We start from the raw sequence: 14,531 nt of genomic DNA on the forward strand, positions 1-14,531 counted from the left end.
GTATCGCACGTGCACACGTGCGTGGCATTTGCCTTTTATAGGTACTTGGGTCCTGATTGGGTCAAACTTGACCCATATTTACACCGCTCGACGCCATCGGAATTTAGAATCTTAAAGCTTATTTATTTGAATTCCAATATTTGAAAATAATAATCTATTTCTCCCAAAAAAAAAAAAAAAAAAAATTCCAATTGGCTAATTAAAAAATGAACTGTTGGGCATTTTATCCTACTCCTCTTTCAGTTTATCTCTTATGAGAATGTTGGCTACCATCAGAAAACTTTATGATTTTTCTGAAAGTGCCCAAGAAACTACGGGGAGATTTAGTGGGAGAGATCTTCAAACTTCTTTTTGCGCTTTGCATCTTGGAGTATTGGTACCACCATTGGAAGAAGCCAGCCAGCTTTTTTTCTTTGGGTTCAGAGTAATAATTTTTTATCACGCCTTTCTCTACATCATAAAGGTTCTCTTCCTTATCACTGAGTTCTTTCTCTTCATAGATATCGAGACGTGATAGTGAGCTGCAAATAACAAATTACATCATCTATAGTTCTAGTAGATGATTAATCGTTGCAACAAATTCAATAGTAATGTTTAAGGAGGCAACAACATAAATCATAAGGATACAAATCAGTATAATTATATTTGCTATGAAGCACGTTAGAAATGGAGTTGCCTATACATCCGGTACAATGAAGATTCTGCTGATCCCAATTTTCCACAATTTTGAAGCAATGCGACACTAAGAACATAAGTCCATTTGGATGAAGATACTATGGGCATGCTAATTCAACTATCTCAGGCTATGCCAAATTATTATACATGGAAAATTGAAACAGATTTGTATCCAACTGAATATAGCAAGACAGTGATGATTTATACAGAGATGAGACAGGAGACTGTGATGATTACTTAAGAAATCCAAGAAACAGAATAGAATATGTAGAGAGCCTTACATCTTGTGCTGCTCAGGAGCAGCAATCCGTTTAACTGTGCTCTTCTTCCTGAGGGTATAACTGGTTGATATGTGCCGAATAAACTGAAGCTGTGCATAAAGAAAATGTTAATGCTAAGAGAAAAGCTGAAGGGTGAAAGCAACTGTCATTGTATTGAACATATTTCAACTGAACAAAAAACAGATAAACATTCCAAGCATTCAGTCAGATACAAATTAGTTTATTCATCACCATTTTCTGCAATTCTTATTTTTTGTCAACTGTCAACATGAAACATCAAAGAAGGTAAAATCATTATTGAACTAAATCAATACAGTGAATCATTTACATCCATGCAAGATCATAAGTCTATAACCAGACAAATCAATATGCTTTTCTCGGTGCCAAAACCCCATAAAAAGGTATAATGTAGAAAGGTGAAGCCTAGATGATATTGGAATTTAAAACATGTTACTGGAAGCAACTCCTTGACTGAACAATGCAAAACTCGACCATTATCTTGTTAATTTTAACAAAATAGAAGCAGAAAAAGTCTATCCAACAGAAAAAATTTAATGAGAACTAAGTATTGTTCCAACGTAGCAATAGTCAAATATCTTTTCAACAATGCAGGAAGAGTAAAGCCACATACCTGATCACCATCCTTGATTCCGTAGTTTCTGATGTAGTCAGTATCCATAAGCAGCTTTTGGCCATCATAAGTTAAGCAGAAACGGCTCCACACATGTGGCCTTCAAGAACTCAATTCACATGAAAGCATATCCATGTCAAAAATAATTGGAAAGAGATAAAGGTTCCAAATGGAGATTTCAAATCTCAACTTTTCTTTTTCTGTTTATAATTCCGGGTAAAAAAGAGATCCTCATCAATGGATCCAAACACGATACAACTTAAACTCCATTTCCCGCTTTTTCTCAATCATCAAATTACAGAGGAAAGAGCTCAAAAATTCCAAAGAACGTACCATGAGATCTTGCCTGGCCCCTTTTGTGGCATATGACTGAAGACAGCCTCCACTGCCTGTCTCAGTTCTGCGATAGTAGCTGACTTCATAACTTCAATGTCTGTGAAAACAAAACCTCCAATCAATTTCAGAATCATTAAGAATTAACTACGCAAAAAAAACTCTGACATTTTAATGCAATTTCTCAGTATCAGAACAGCCCCAAGATAATTCCAAAAGAAAAAAGAAAAAAAAAAAAAACAGAATTACCGAAGCAGGAGCCATCCAATTTGAGAACGGAGAGCTTGAGCGGCTCCTCAGGGAGAACAGTGTATGAAAAGTTATTTTTGCGAGAACGCCCATCGGTTACCATAAACGGATGCAACGCCGATGAAATGGATCGCCTAGGGCCGATGGGCACCTTAGGGAGATAATCATCAATGTCGATTCTCATATCAACAAGGCTCATGATTGATCGTCGGTTGGCGCTCAATAAATGGAAATTCCTCAGGTCCTCTTAATGAAGATTCTTAGGGGAAGGAGACACGCATTCTATGTTGGATCAAACAGAGTGAACTTGTAGCGTTAGGGTTTCGCTTTTTGTTAATTTTTGGCGCTGTTATAGAGCTTGTGTCGGGGGAGATTCGAAAGAGACATATGTAGAGAATCTGGAATTGCTTGTTTTGGGGGCTTGAACTTCAACAAGGTAACAGTTGAATTCGGACTTCCGAACGGAAACGGTTTTTTTATCCGAAAGAGCGCGCCATTTGTACTTCAATTTCCATAATTTTTTTAGGATTATAATTACCTGATTCCAAGTTATTAACTAATGAAAATAAAAATTTTTAGAACTTATTTCTGTTTTATCTTTTTTCTCACTGTATAGTTAAAATTAAATATTTTTATTTTAATAAAAAAATTTTATTTTTATTAATTTTTATTTTCCAGTCCAATAAGCCATGTATTTTGTTTATTGGATTGGACAAAGAACAACAGCCAGTAAGAAAGTATCACTGCAACTTCGTTAAATTTTCCTTGATCATACAGAACAGATTGCTTGTAACAACTCATCTGAGTGGGAAAAATATAATACTTGGAAAAAGAAAACATTATTTCTAGCAATTTTTTTCTTTTCTAACAATATGCGCCTACTAAAAATTTCCGCATTTTCTTCTGCCATTGGAATGGTTAAAAATGAGTGCGAAGTATCATTGCTCCTCTGATGCCTGGTGGTTGCAACCGGTACATTGCCAGAAGCAGGCCTCAACTAAAATGCTGGATCAGTGACTTTATACAGACAAAAAAATCTCTCGGGTGTTAGTAAAATCTCTTCCAGAAGCCCATTACATTACATCAGACAAAGAAGAAGCATGGGAATTAGAGCAGCTACAGAATCTCCCGCGATGTACTGTTCCAGTATAGTTCAAGCAATTACCTCCCTACGAGCTTATAATAAGCATACATACCAGAGCCGATAAAACCAAGCAATTGTCCAATCACATTGAACTGTAAGCAAGAAAGAAATATTGGATCAAAATGTGAAATCAGAAATAGACGAGGCATATATGTAGAGAAGAGCAAAAATATGAGAAGAGTTTAAACTCACCATATCAAAAGGAAGCCCACCGAAAATTATCCATCCAAATCCAATTGTAAATAGGTCCTAAATTACAAAATAACAAATAAATCTGAAAAAAGCATACTGAGTAATGTGGCAAGAATTGAACATACATTTTGAGCAGCACAAATCAGTAGACATGGAAACCATACAATTGATTAAACAAGTACCATCAACCAAAATACTTGTCAACATGGATTTAAAATAAAATATGGTTTTGCATCAAGCAGCAGAACTTAGTAAACAAACCTTCAAGTTACCACAAATTGTCTGCGTGAGAGCCGAATTGAGAGTAGTATTCAGAAATATACTGTAATTCAAGAAGAAAGCCAGTGTACAGGAAAGAAGGAGCACAGCCTGCCGAAAGTAAAAAACAAAAAATAAAATAAGTCCAATATTTTTAGCATTTTATGTATAAGATATTCACAAGCACAGGGGGGGGGGGGGAAAGGAACAACGAAGAATTGTGCTTAGAAAGATAGTGTTTGGAAACACCCAAACCCAATACACCAAGTAACACTTTCAATATAGACTACTAAACAAAAGCTATAATTAAATTGCAGTTTGGTGTGCAAAAACATTCCCACCCTCCCCTAAGAAGTTGCAAGAAGTATCTCTGTATTAGTGATCTCAATGAGTAGATAGATAAGCATTCAAGAGTCAAAACATATTACTTGACTGCCAAGCAGCTGCAGCATAAGCATTAACGAATAAAATAAGGGGAGACGGAGAAAATAAAAGAGAGGCACTCCCAAAAGTTAGCAGATCATACCAAGAAACCAGTAGAAAACAGATAGGGGAAATTCATCATCATCTTCAATTCACCACGCATAAATGTCCAAAGCAGCACAATTGGTCCACATATAATTCCTATCATAGGAATAGTAACAAGAACATATTCAAAGAATATAAAAACTGAAAGGGGAAAAAGGAAATCTAGCATGCAGTAATTTCAGCAAACATTGGAAAAAAGTCCAAATGCATGACTCAATTTAGGCATGTTAACTTACCATTACACCACATAAGTCCAAAGCTGTTAAGGCCACTGGATTTCCCTGAGAAAAAGAATAGATTACTCACCAAAGAAGAGTTTTCGAGACAGTGAAGAACAATTCCCAAAAGAAAATTTAAGGGGGTAACAAAAACCAAAAGAAAAGATGAGAGTGCTACCGATTCGACTAATAGTAGCGAGATATATTGCTGTTGTAATGTTGGCTAAGAAGACAACAGCATACCCATAGAAGTCAAATGACAAGTCCCGAGCTCCCGCAATGAATGCTCCAAGAATAATCACTCCAACACTGATTCAGTTGAATGAAGAAATCAGAAATATTACAGTACAATCACATCTATTTCCGATGGCAGAACCTGGTTGAGTTTCTTGAGAACCATTAAATATGGACAGTATGAGATAGAGAACTAGAGACATACAAAACGTTCTTTTACTAGTCTTTTGCAAGTCCAAAATAGACCTCCTAAATGCAAAGTTCATCATACAGGTCTCTATGAATTTAAAGTTCAATATGCATGCCCGGCACAAGACCTATCGACCCTGTTTTGGACAAATATTAGCAAAACAGAAGCAACCCTCAGAAAGTGAACTACAACATGAGGAAACAGATACATGGAAATATATAATATGGTGAAGTAGGAAATGGAAATATCCAAGATTCCGTATCGTGTTTGATAATCATTTCTTGCACTACAATTCACTTTCTGGCATTCTATGACATCCATGTCAGTTCGATGGAATAATTGATGAAAACAATGTACGACACCAATGATGCAGAAACGATTAGAAATCCATTGGGAATTTTGCAATGCAACTAGATATTAAAGATATAGTCATGGAACAAAAAAAAGATGAAAACAATTAAAATTACAAAATAAGGTGAGTGACAAAAACTTATCAGATGATTGATTATATGCATCTACTAAGTTATCTACAATGTAATGTTCTTAAGATCCCAGACTTATGTTCCATAAGGCTTGTTCTATTTCTCCCAATGCATTATTAGACTTTTCCCAGTAAATGCCCACAGCAAGCAAGCTGTTGCCATTCCAGGCAAATAATGCATAACAAGACACAGTAGTAGAGACATGAGACCAAATTTTTGTTCAAACTCATACAAACACGTGTGATATTATTCTCTTGATTCCTAATTGCCAGTGAAAAAAATATCACTAAGAAAAGCAGCAGCATTTAAGGACCATTTACCTTCCAACAATAGGTGGTGTATACCTCTGCCCTGCAAGAAAGTACTCCATAACCATCGTAAATGCCACTGTTGTCCGCCTTAGGGTCGTGTACATGGGAACATTTACTCCACGAATAGACTCCATTGTAACTAACTTTCAGGGAGAAAATAGAATAACAGGTAGACATTAGTTACATGCAGAAAATCAATGTCTTGAAGAAAACTATTCCACATTTTACAGAGAAATATATACCATGTAAAGTAAATAGGCAACTGAAAGAGGAAGGGTGTGAATCAAGGTCTCCAATGACACGAAAGTAGCATTGCTATCAGCATGTAAAGATTCACCGACCGTGAAAGAAACAATCTTCCAGCGTCTTAATGCATACAGAAAAGAGCATGAGCTTATCATCTATACAGAAGTAGAAAAAAGTGTGTAAATATACTATTTCCAGAAAATGCCATAGACCTGTTTGCATCTAAAGAAGTGGAATTCACAAAATGGTGAGGCATGAAAACACAAATTATTTTATACTGATGGATAGTATCTTCATTACACATAAGAGTGTATGATAAGTTTTGCAGAACTGGCGAAGATTAAAGGTGTTAGGTCAAGAGGCTCAAACTGTTAATATCCAAGAACTTCAACTAATATAACTGCAATCATAGTGAAATTTATTTAAGATCAATAATCAAACCAATTGTTATGAGCAGTGAGCTCAGCAGGTTAGAAGTTTGCTAAGCTAAACCTTAGGATTACTCCTGGTCATCTGGCTCTAACCAATTTCTGATATAAAAATAGAAGTCCACTCCTACTCTTGCTCTGTACTTCTGCCTTTCAAATGCATAATTTCATAGCAAACGTACGAGTCAATTTGCTATATCCCAAAAACAAGACCAAGGAATACAGAAATGAAAGAGTAGCTTACAACATTAATTGTTCATTGAAATAAAGAAGGAAAGTATAGGGAAGAATAAAATAGTACTAATTGCGCGTATTCAGTTAATAAAAGAATAAAGACCTACCTGAAATAGCGTTATAACATTTGCGCTAGGGAATTTATAAGAAGAAAGAGCTGCTTTGTTGAACATTACCAAGAGCACTGCAAAACATGTGGATAAACTTTAAGCGGCTAAACAAAATGATATAACAAAATTTGATAACTCAAGTAAATGAGCTACCGTGAAATCATATAATCTTATTTTACATTTTTTTCCTAATTCATTCTTTCTTCTAAAATTCAGACGATGCAAGAAAATTGAAAGCCCGATGTTGATATATCTCAGATTATTCATGTGGATTTTGTGCAACCACATCCAAAATAAGCCAAACATAATAACGCAGCACAAATCATCAAATTAGGGGAATCGCGCATCTAAGCTTGACGATACCTAATATATGACGGATAATAATGACTTTAAATCTAAATTAGCACCACCAATCCAGTCCTGGTCACCATAGCCTATTATCCTTGCAGCAACCGCCATTTCCAAAATCAGGTCTACATAGTATCCAAATTACATGTCAACCAAATTCAAATCCATAATTTGAAAAATCTAATCTATGTTCTATAACAAAGACAATTAAGTAAGATTAACTACACGCTGGAGATTTGGAATCAATGTATACGTACATAATCTTTCTTACTCTAAATTGCAAATAACAAGACTACAGATTACGTGAAATTTCAGCGAATCACGAACCTAAATGTATTCAAAGAAGGTACCTGCACAAGACATGTAAGAGATAGCAGCATAGGCTCCTCTTTTAGTCATAGCGGATCCTCTGAAAAGCTTTTCATCTCCTCCTTTGATAAGCCTCTCCTTCTCCTTCTCTTCGCCGGTTGAAGAGCTGGATACTGGAAGTATCGGATTGTTGGAGGAATTTGACGCCATTGGAGAAATGTCTGTCAGTTGTCTTTGTTGCTCTGTATTTTAAATTAGTGAAATCAAGCATAGGTTTTATAGTCAACTCCACGAAGTGAGTCGCGCAACTCGGAACTCGGAGTATTTAAGAGATCACCTGATCGAGGCCGGGGTCGCCTACACTGTATCCTTCATTTTGGTTGAGAAACTGCAAATTAAATAAAAATAAGAAGGGTGTGTCATTATGAGTCGAGGTATTTGGCCAATATTTTTCCACTAGAGTAACATTTTCCTTTTTATATTATTTCATATTGGTATTAATATTTTACCCTCAATTTAAAATTAGGACAAGGAAATAAAACTTTTTATATTTTGAGAGTCAATATGTAATTATATATATACATATATTATGAATTTTCAGCTTGCCTTGACAGTAAGTGTACATTTAATTTTAATAAAGACTTATCGTTAAAATTATCCTTTATATTCAAAAAATGAATATAATTTTGGATTAGTCTACAATAAGAATAGTTTATTATAAGCATTGAATGACAACTTACATTAAGGTAAGTAGAAATATTATTCATTATTTATGTTTTGATGAGTATAATTGTAAATTTAATTGCTAATCCGTTTGTTCTTAAACTATATATATAAAAACATTCTTATAACATATGACTTTTATAAATTTACAGTAGATAATATAAATGTGTTGTAAAAAGTTTGCACCGACTAATGAATAGATGACTTTAAAATGAAAATATAAATGAATTACGAGATTTCTAAAATTTTTAAAATATATTTTATTCTTCTTTGTTAAAATAAAAGTATTTATATTGACATATTAAAGTATAGCCAAGGAATAAATGTATATACAACTCGACAATAGATTCAAGTTTGAATCCCCTCTCTAGTACTAGAAAAAAGTATTTATATTGATATAAGATTGATATTTGTAAAAGCCATTGAAATTTTTACTACAAATATTTAAAGAGGTTGTTTAAGAAAATTTATGAAAACAAACATGAATACTAATGAATTTTGATTAACGATAATAAAGAGGCTTCAAAATTATAATGCTGTGAGTATAAATTTATTGTAATCTAAATTAATGAAAAATGGTACGATTTTAATAAACAAATCTTTTTTTTAGAAGAAACAAATCTTAATTTAATGATTTTTTTATTTTTTATTTTTTGCGTTGTTGTTCTCCGCCGGGTGCTGCTTATATAATTCTATAATAATTTTTATTTTGGGATAAGTTAAGCGAATCCAGCTAAGCCCAGGTCCAAACCTGGTCAAGGTCAACTGAGTCGTAACTCAGCGGAACATGAGTCATATGTGGAGGTTCGCGCGGCTGCGGTCAATCCAACATGAAGAATTTGACCTGGCAACGCTAGCTTTTTATTTTTTTATTTTTTTTTTCCGCTTTATACATTTCCGGTGCGGCCATTTAAATGCTCTTCTTTGTCGGGAAATTTAAACGCTTTTTCTAATTTTCAGTTTCACAGAAATTTCGATGGGATTTCGTGAACGACCATATGGCCCTTAAGACCCAAACCATGAAAGAATGGGCCACTAATTGGGCTACTGAAGGAGAACAAAAGAAATAGAAGCCTTTCAATTTTTTTATTGGGTCTAAAACTAGAGGCTTCGAGCGGCAACGAAACCTCCTCTGCCCGTGACGGACACCTTTCGCCGGACTATGTCGGTTTCCCATGGCAAGCTCTCTACCTCCGACGTCTTCTCTAATCTACTGATAGTTGTAAGTTTTTTCCTCTTTTTTTTTTTTTCTTCTGTCTGTGATTGATTTTCTTTTTCTTGTTTGCTAACCCTAGCTCTCCATCTTCCTGTTGACTAACTGACTACTGCCATTGGATTTGAGGATTCATTTGTTAATAGAATTGCAATGTAAGGATGGGCCTACCGTCTATCTAGTTCTAATAAGATTCTTTTATGTAAATGATTTTGAACTTCTAACTGAAACAGCTCCTTATCTCTTTGTTGACGTGCTGTTCTCAGTGCAGATATAATTATATTGCTGGTCATGATTTAAATTCTCAGATATAAATAATGGCTGATTTGTCCATTACTGATCGAAGATATACTTACATTCATGACTGTAAATGGCCTTCCGAAGCAATTGACGTGCACCATATTGTAGTTCGGAAGAGCAAAACGAAGAGTTTCTTTGTATACCTCTCCGCTTTTGTTCTTTTACCAAACGCCTTATGTCTCTTTCTAGTCAAGGTATATCATATTCTTGTCTACTTTTTAAGTTTTTCAAGACCTTGATTCTTGTCTTCCTTTATTTGAGTGTTTGTTGTTAGTGCTTTTGTCCATAGTTCCGTGAAACTGAGCTTCGGTATGTTGCCTTTTGTTGAAAGCCTTTGTCCACGCTTTAGCTCTTTGCACCATAATTTTAATATTGAGGAGCTGAATCCAGCTTTTATTTGCTCATTTTTATTCTAATTCTTTTGTTTAAGAAAAAAAAAAGGTTTTTTAAGTTGATGCAATTTGCAAGTTTATTCTGCTACTTTAGTCATTTGTGACATTAACTGACATAATGATGATAAAATCATCAGGACATATCAATCAACATTCTCTTCTGGAGCTTCATTTTAAGTGCAATCCTTGTCAAATTGATTATTTGGAAGCCTGTTGTAAAAGGTTAGAATTTGAACTTAGCTCTTAATATTATGATGCATTAGTTTATCTTAATTTTAGAAGTTATGGCACAATAAATTGTATTGAGTGCGTCCTTCAATTTTGAGAGATTATATTTTCATTCTTTACTCAGTCTTATGTTGGAATGACTCAGAATCTGTTGTGGTAATGCCAGCTTTTGGAGTCCAATTTGAAACACACTATACAAGGTATAATTTATTTTCTTCTTCTTGCTTCTTTCATCAGTGCACACATGCCTGAAATTTCATCCTGTCAAATGTGTGAATACACATATGAATTGTATCTAAGGCACCTGAACTATGCATATACAAATATATTGCTAATTTTGTTTATGGCATCATTCATCAAGTTTACATGAGAGGTTTGGTTGCATAACATATGTGGCTGTTAGATAGCACACCTAATTTTGGAAGCTCAAGTTTGGTGACTAGCCTGGATGAGCGGTTATACTGAAAGGAGAGGACAAGTTGGCCATTGTATGTCTTAAGTTGGCATCATTGTTTGAGGACATTTTGAAAGTTGGCATTATCATGTATACCAAATTAGAGATAACCTAATGAATCGAATAAAAACTTTCATCATTGTTGCTTGTTCTTCATATTCATTCTTTGTATCAAACATCTCAACCGATCTCTTTCTCCTTTAGGCCAATGATGTTTCTCTGATGCTTTACCTCAAAGAATCTGCAAATATTGCAATTGCTATTGATGCAAATTTATCATAATCCCAGCAGTTTTTTTTCCTCTATTAGCCCTCTAAGATTATGCTCACGATAGTTATTAGTTGTCTGTCAAAAGATATCTTATTTCCGTTTCCTGTTTCTGCACTGAACATTTTTCTTTTTTGTGCAGTGGAAGGATTGTCCGACACTTTGTTCCAATTGGCAAGATTTTGAAACCTGTGCTGCTAGAATGCGTGACTCCTATAACTTGTTACTGGAGCCTATCTTTGATTTTGCATGGGGAAGGAGAACTAATGTTGGTATTTAAGGTATAAAAATTTCTCCAATAATAGATTCTGAAAAATGTACAGCTGATTAGTGAGCTTAGCAAGCTTACAAGATGCAAGTGCTTTTTATGGGGTTAAAATTACAGCTGCAAATTCTTATAACAAGATAATTTGTTGCCTGTAAGAAATGATTTAGAAATATTCGATAATCAATGCTCTTCATTTAGCTTTTGTTTGGAAGAAAGGAAAATAACCATGGAAAATATATAGGGAAAGGTGTTTTCCCCTTGTTTGAAAAAGGGGAGGAAAATATTGAAGGAAGAAATATTTCAATCATTTTCCTTACTCTCTTTTCCAAACAAAGTTTTAATTTTTTATTAGTATACTCTTTACTACTGAATTAACTTAAATTCCGTGTCTAGGAATTGTATCCACCTGTGAAGATGTTGGTCCCTATCTGGAAGGCCTTGTGTAGTGCCACTGGCAATGAAGAAAGCTCAGTCACATCTACAGAAGATGGTTAACTGTACTGAAGGATTTCATCTCCAGATGATGATGTTTATCTCACTCTCTTAATTTGAAGTTTAATCAATCCATATCTATTTCTTAATCATTTGCTGATATTATTTATACACCACGGTTCATGATACCCATTTCCATTGGACATCTCTTAGCTGCAGGTCCAAAAGCAATATGTGGATTAGGACTTGCCTTGCTTGAGCAACCACATTCAGTTAAGTCCACAAATAGGTCAGATTTTGGCGCACAGTTTAAATTAACATTTTGCAAGAACAATGAAGAGATAAAGATGAGGCAGATGCAGATTAGCCCAACAGAAGTAGAAATACCAAGTTAACAATGATTGATATACAATGTATGATTATGCTTTAGAGGAACAGAAGATAGGGAGAGTTTTGACTGCTAGTTAACAAAATGATGTTGAAAACAAAGGGAAATCATTGTGTTTAACAATGATATTTTGACACCCTTTCAGTTAAAAAGACATTTGCGGCCCGTCATGAAGAATTAAACGAGCTGATGATAGAAATGAGACGATCAAGATCGACAAAGCCCAACAGGCAAAATGCTTGGTCTCAGTGGTGGGAAAAATCGTTTTGAGACCATTCGTCATAGGGGTACCCTAGGTGCTTCATTAATACGAGTAAAGAAGATGAACTTGTCCTAATAAGATTAACATTAAATAGACCCACTGCTCAGAAGGTACATAGAATACTGTTAAGTAAAATGTCCTTCAGACGACCCCGACTCCAGCTCGTGTGCCTGAGATATGTATAAAGTTTGGTAGGGGAATTGGAGGACATTTTACATCAATCTTCCAAATTCAGTAATTGGTTGTATTCATCAGAGTGAGTGTGACATTTGATTTAACGCGACACAAGACTATAAAAGTACTTTTGGATAGAAATATGGCAGTCTTAATCAATCAAAGAGCTTCTATCCTCAAGGGAAGGGAACTTGGGACAGAGGCCTGGCCTTTGAAATTTGAAAAAAGCTCTTACTGCTTTAGCAAGCTTTTATAATTCATTTCAAGGAGATCTTATCTGGGCAGATAAGGAAATAAATGCTTTTGCGATTAGAAATAGCTTCCCACAATACCACTTGCATTTCAAAGCATATGGCTCCTTGCATTTTGTCAATGGGACCAGGGGTGATTTCTGTAAATGTGATTACACGAATTGTGTTGTGGGTCTAAAAAACAATCGATTCCTTAGACTTGGCTCAATTGTTTTGATTAATCACACTTTGAAATTTAAAAAAGGGTTAGAGTTAGGTTACACTTGGTTATCTTTATTAGGCAAATGCTTGGAGTTAGGTTTCCACCTGACTAGAAAAATTGCACCGCTGCTATAATGAATCTTTGAAGCAAGTTAAAATAACAATAATTATAAAAATAATAATAATAAAAAAAAAATTTTCAAAGAGAATGATTACAAGTGACAAAGACAATAACCACTCAACCTATAACATGTGGGTATCTAATTAGTAAAACTTTTCTCCATAATGTCTTTGGCATATCCCACTTGCTCAAAAACACTATCAACATTCACTATACAAGTTTTAATTTGAACTATTCAATTCCCCATACTTGCACAAAACCCATCCAGACAGCCAAGTCCCATGGCTAGTGCATTATAACTTATAGAGCTTTGAATTTATGAGTGCCAGCTAAAGGTACTCACTCTTTGTTGGGTTCCACTACACACGATCGAGCCAGTTTGATTGGACTTGTCAAATTAGAAATTCCATAGCTGGTTTAAACCTGTCTTCGCACTCAAACTGGCCCTGCATTCCGCGCCCACGCTGGCTGTCACGTGAACTTCACATGGGAACAATCTCTGTAACTCTGCTTCAATATTATGAGAATATAAGAACCCTACCACACACACAAACACAAAGAAATAGTATGTTAGTAGGTTCTGTTGTCTAAGTTCATTTTCCCTTATCTTTCTTCTCTCTCTGACATTATTGAGCAAGAAGTGTGGAACTAAACTCCGACAGAAAGAATCGTAATTATGATAAATAGGAGAAGTTGAGATTAAATATTTAATTAGTGTGAGTACATATGATTTGTATGGAAGAGGATCAGTAGAATGTTTTGATACCTATTATTTTGGAGCTTCTTGAAATCATAGAGTTGATGAATCATGATATGTTTGACGGACTTCTGCCGACACATTTCACTTGTTTATAAACTAAGTCATGTGCACTTACTATAATGTCTCTACTGACTACCACAACAATATTGTCTTTGTGTTTTCTTTTTCTTTTGTTTTTTTTTTCTCCAATTAATTAGATGAAACTATGGAGGCTCCATTTTATTAATATTGTTTGAACTACTACTATATGCGTCATAGTGTTTAGTATTTAAGCAAGCGGAACAGATTATGATATATTACTCTTTTTAGTTTGATGAAATACTGATTAAACAGTTTGAAAGACTTCAAAACAACTAATAATTACTAAAATAATTAATTTTATCAAACATGTATGATAGTTAATCTAGTCAAGAAACACATGATTATGATGCTTTGAGAATAGTTAATCAATTAGGTTTGGAACAAGTCTTTAAATTTTATACAAATTAAATTAACACAAAAACATTAATTCGTTAAAGAAAATAAATCTTAACTCGTATTATGTTCTTTTTTTTGTTTTTTTTTTTTGTTGGGTTTGCAACAGTGTTCCGGATAGTATCTAAATAAAGCTCTTTCAATAATTAGGATTAAAGCTTTTGAATCCGTTGCGAATAAGAAAAAAATGGATTTCCCGGAAAATTAGACGTAGACAGTTAA

The 14,531-nt window shown here is 34.5% G+C and overlaps 3 protein-coding genes across 13 annotated transcripts; 1 reads left to right on the plus strand and 2 right to left on the minus strand.

Annotated features, from left to right (window-relative positions):
• Positions 1-102: 102 nt before the first annotated feature.
• Positions 103-2,683, minus strand: LOC105637626 (Ubiquitin-like superfamily protein). Its single transcript, XM_012221147.4, has 5 exons — positions 2,170-2,683; positions 1,921-2,020; positions 1,588-1,687; positions 957-1,045; positions 103-521 (listed from the first exon to the last, which is right to left on the minus strand). Exons 1-5 carry the CDS (start codon positions 2,366-2,368, stop codon positions 245-247), a joined length of 765 nt encoding a protein of 254 aa, XP_012076537.1. The 5' UTR covers positions 2,369-2,683; the 3' UTR covers positions 103-244.
• A 216-nt stretch (positions 2,684-2,899) lies between these two features.
• On the minus strand, positions 2,900-7,855 carry LOC105637627 (Nucleotide/sugar transporter family protein). Of its 2 annotated transcripts, XM_037637283.2 has the most exons (11): positions 7,739-7,855; positions 7,443-7,643; positions 6,742-6,818; positions 5,969-6,127; positions 5,736-5,869; positions 4,688-4,818; positions 4,528-4,572; positions 4,290-4,387; positions 3,767-3,874; positions 3,506-3,562; positions 2,900-3,405 (listed from the first exon to the last, which is right to left on the minus strand). In XM_037637283.2, the coding sequence occupies exons 2-11, from the start codon at positions 7,609-7,611 to the stop codon at positions 3,331-3,333; spliced, it is 1,053 nt and encodes a 350-aa protein (XP_037493211.1). In that variant the 5' UTR covers positions 7,612-7,643; positions 7,739-7,855; the 3' UTR covers positions 2,900-3,330. The 2 variants fall into 2 exon arrangements, with proteins under 2 accessions (XP_037493211.1, XP_037493210.1); XM_037637282.2 differs by having other exon boundaries at positions 7,443-7,777.
• Positions 7,856-9,047: 1,192 nt separating this feature from the next.
• LOC105637628 (phosphatidylinositolglycan-like protein) lies at positions 9,048-12,582 on the plus strand. Of its 10 annotated transcripts, none has more exons than XM_012221155.4 (7): positions 9,055-9,346; positions 9,604-9,831; positions 10,167-10,251; positions 10,382-10,457; positions 11,121-11,259; positions 11,640-11,774; positions 11,898-12,582. In XM_012221155.4, the coding sequence occupies exons 2-6, from the start codon at positions 9,655-9,657 to the stop codon at positions 11,739-11,741; spliced, it is 579 nt and encodes a 192-aa protein (XP_012076545.1). In that variant the 5' UTR covers positions 9,055-9,346; positions 9,604-9,654; the 3' UTR covers positions 11,742-11,774; positions 11,898-12,582. The 10 variants fall into 10 exon arrangements, with proteins under 10 accessions (XP_012076550.1, XP_012076545.1, XP_012076544.1 ...); XM_012221154.4 differs by having other exon boundaries at positions 9,056-9,346; positions 11,892-12,582; XM_089724738.1 differs by having other exon boundaries at positions 9,057-9,346; positions 11,640-12,582.
• Positions 12,583-14,531: the final 1,949 nt, after the last annotated feature.

Source organism: Jatropha curcas, chromosome 8, assembly GCF_041381405.1.
Source record: "Jatropha curcas cultivar XTBG-Jc1 chromosome 8, XTBG_Jcur_1.0, whole genome shotgun sequence".
Lineage (NCBI taxonomy): Eukaryota > Viridiplantae > Streptophyta > Magnoliopsida > Malpighiales > Euphorbiaceae > Jatropha > Jatropha curcas.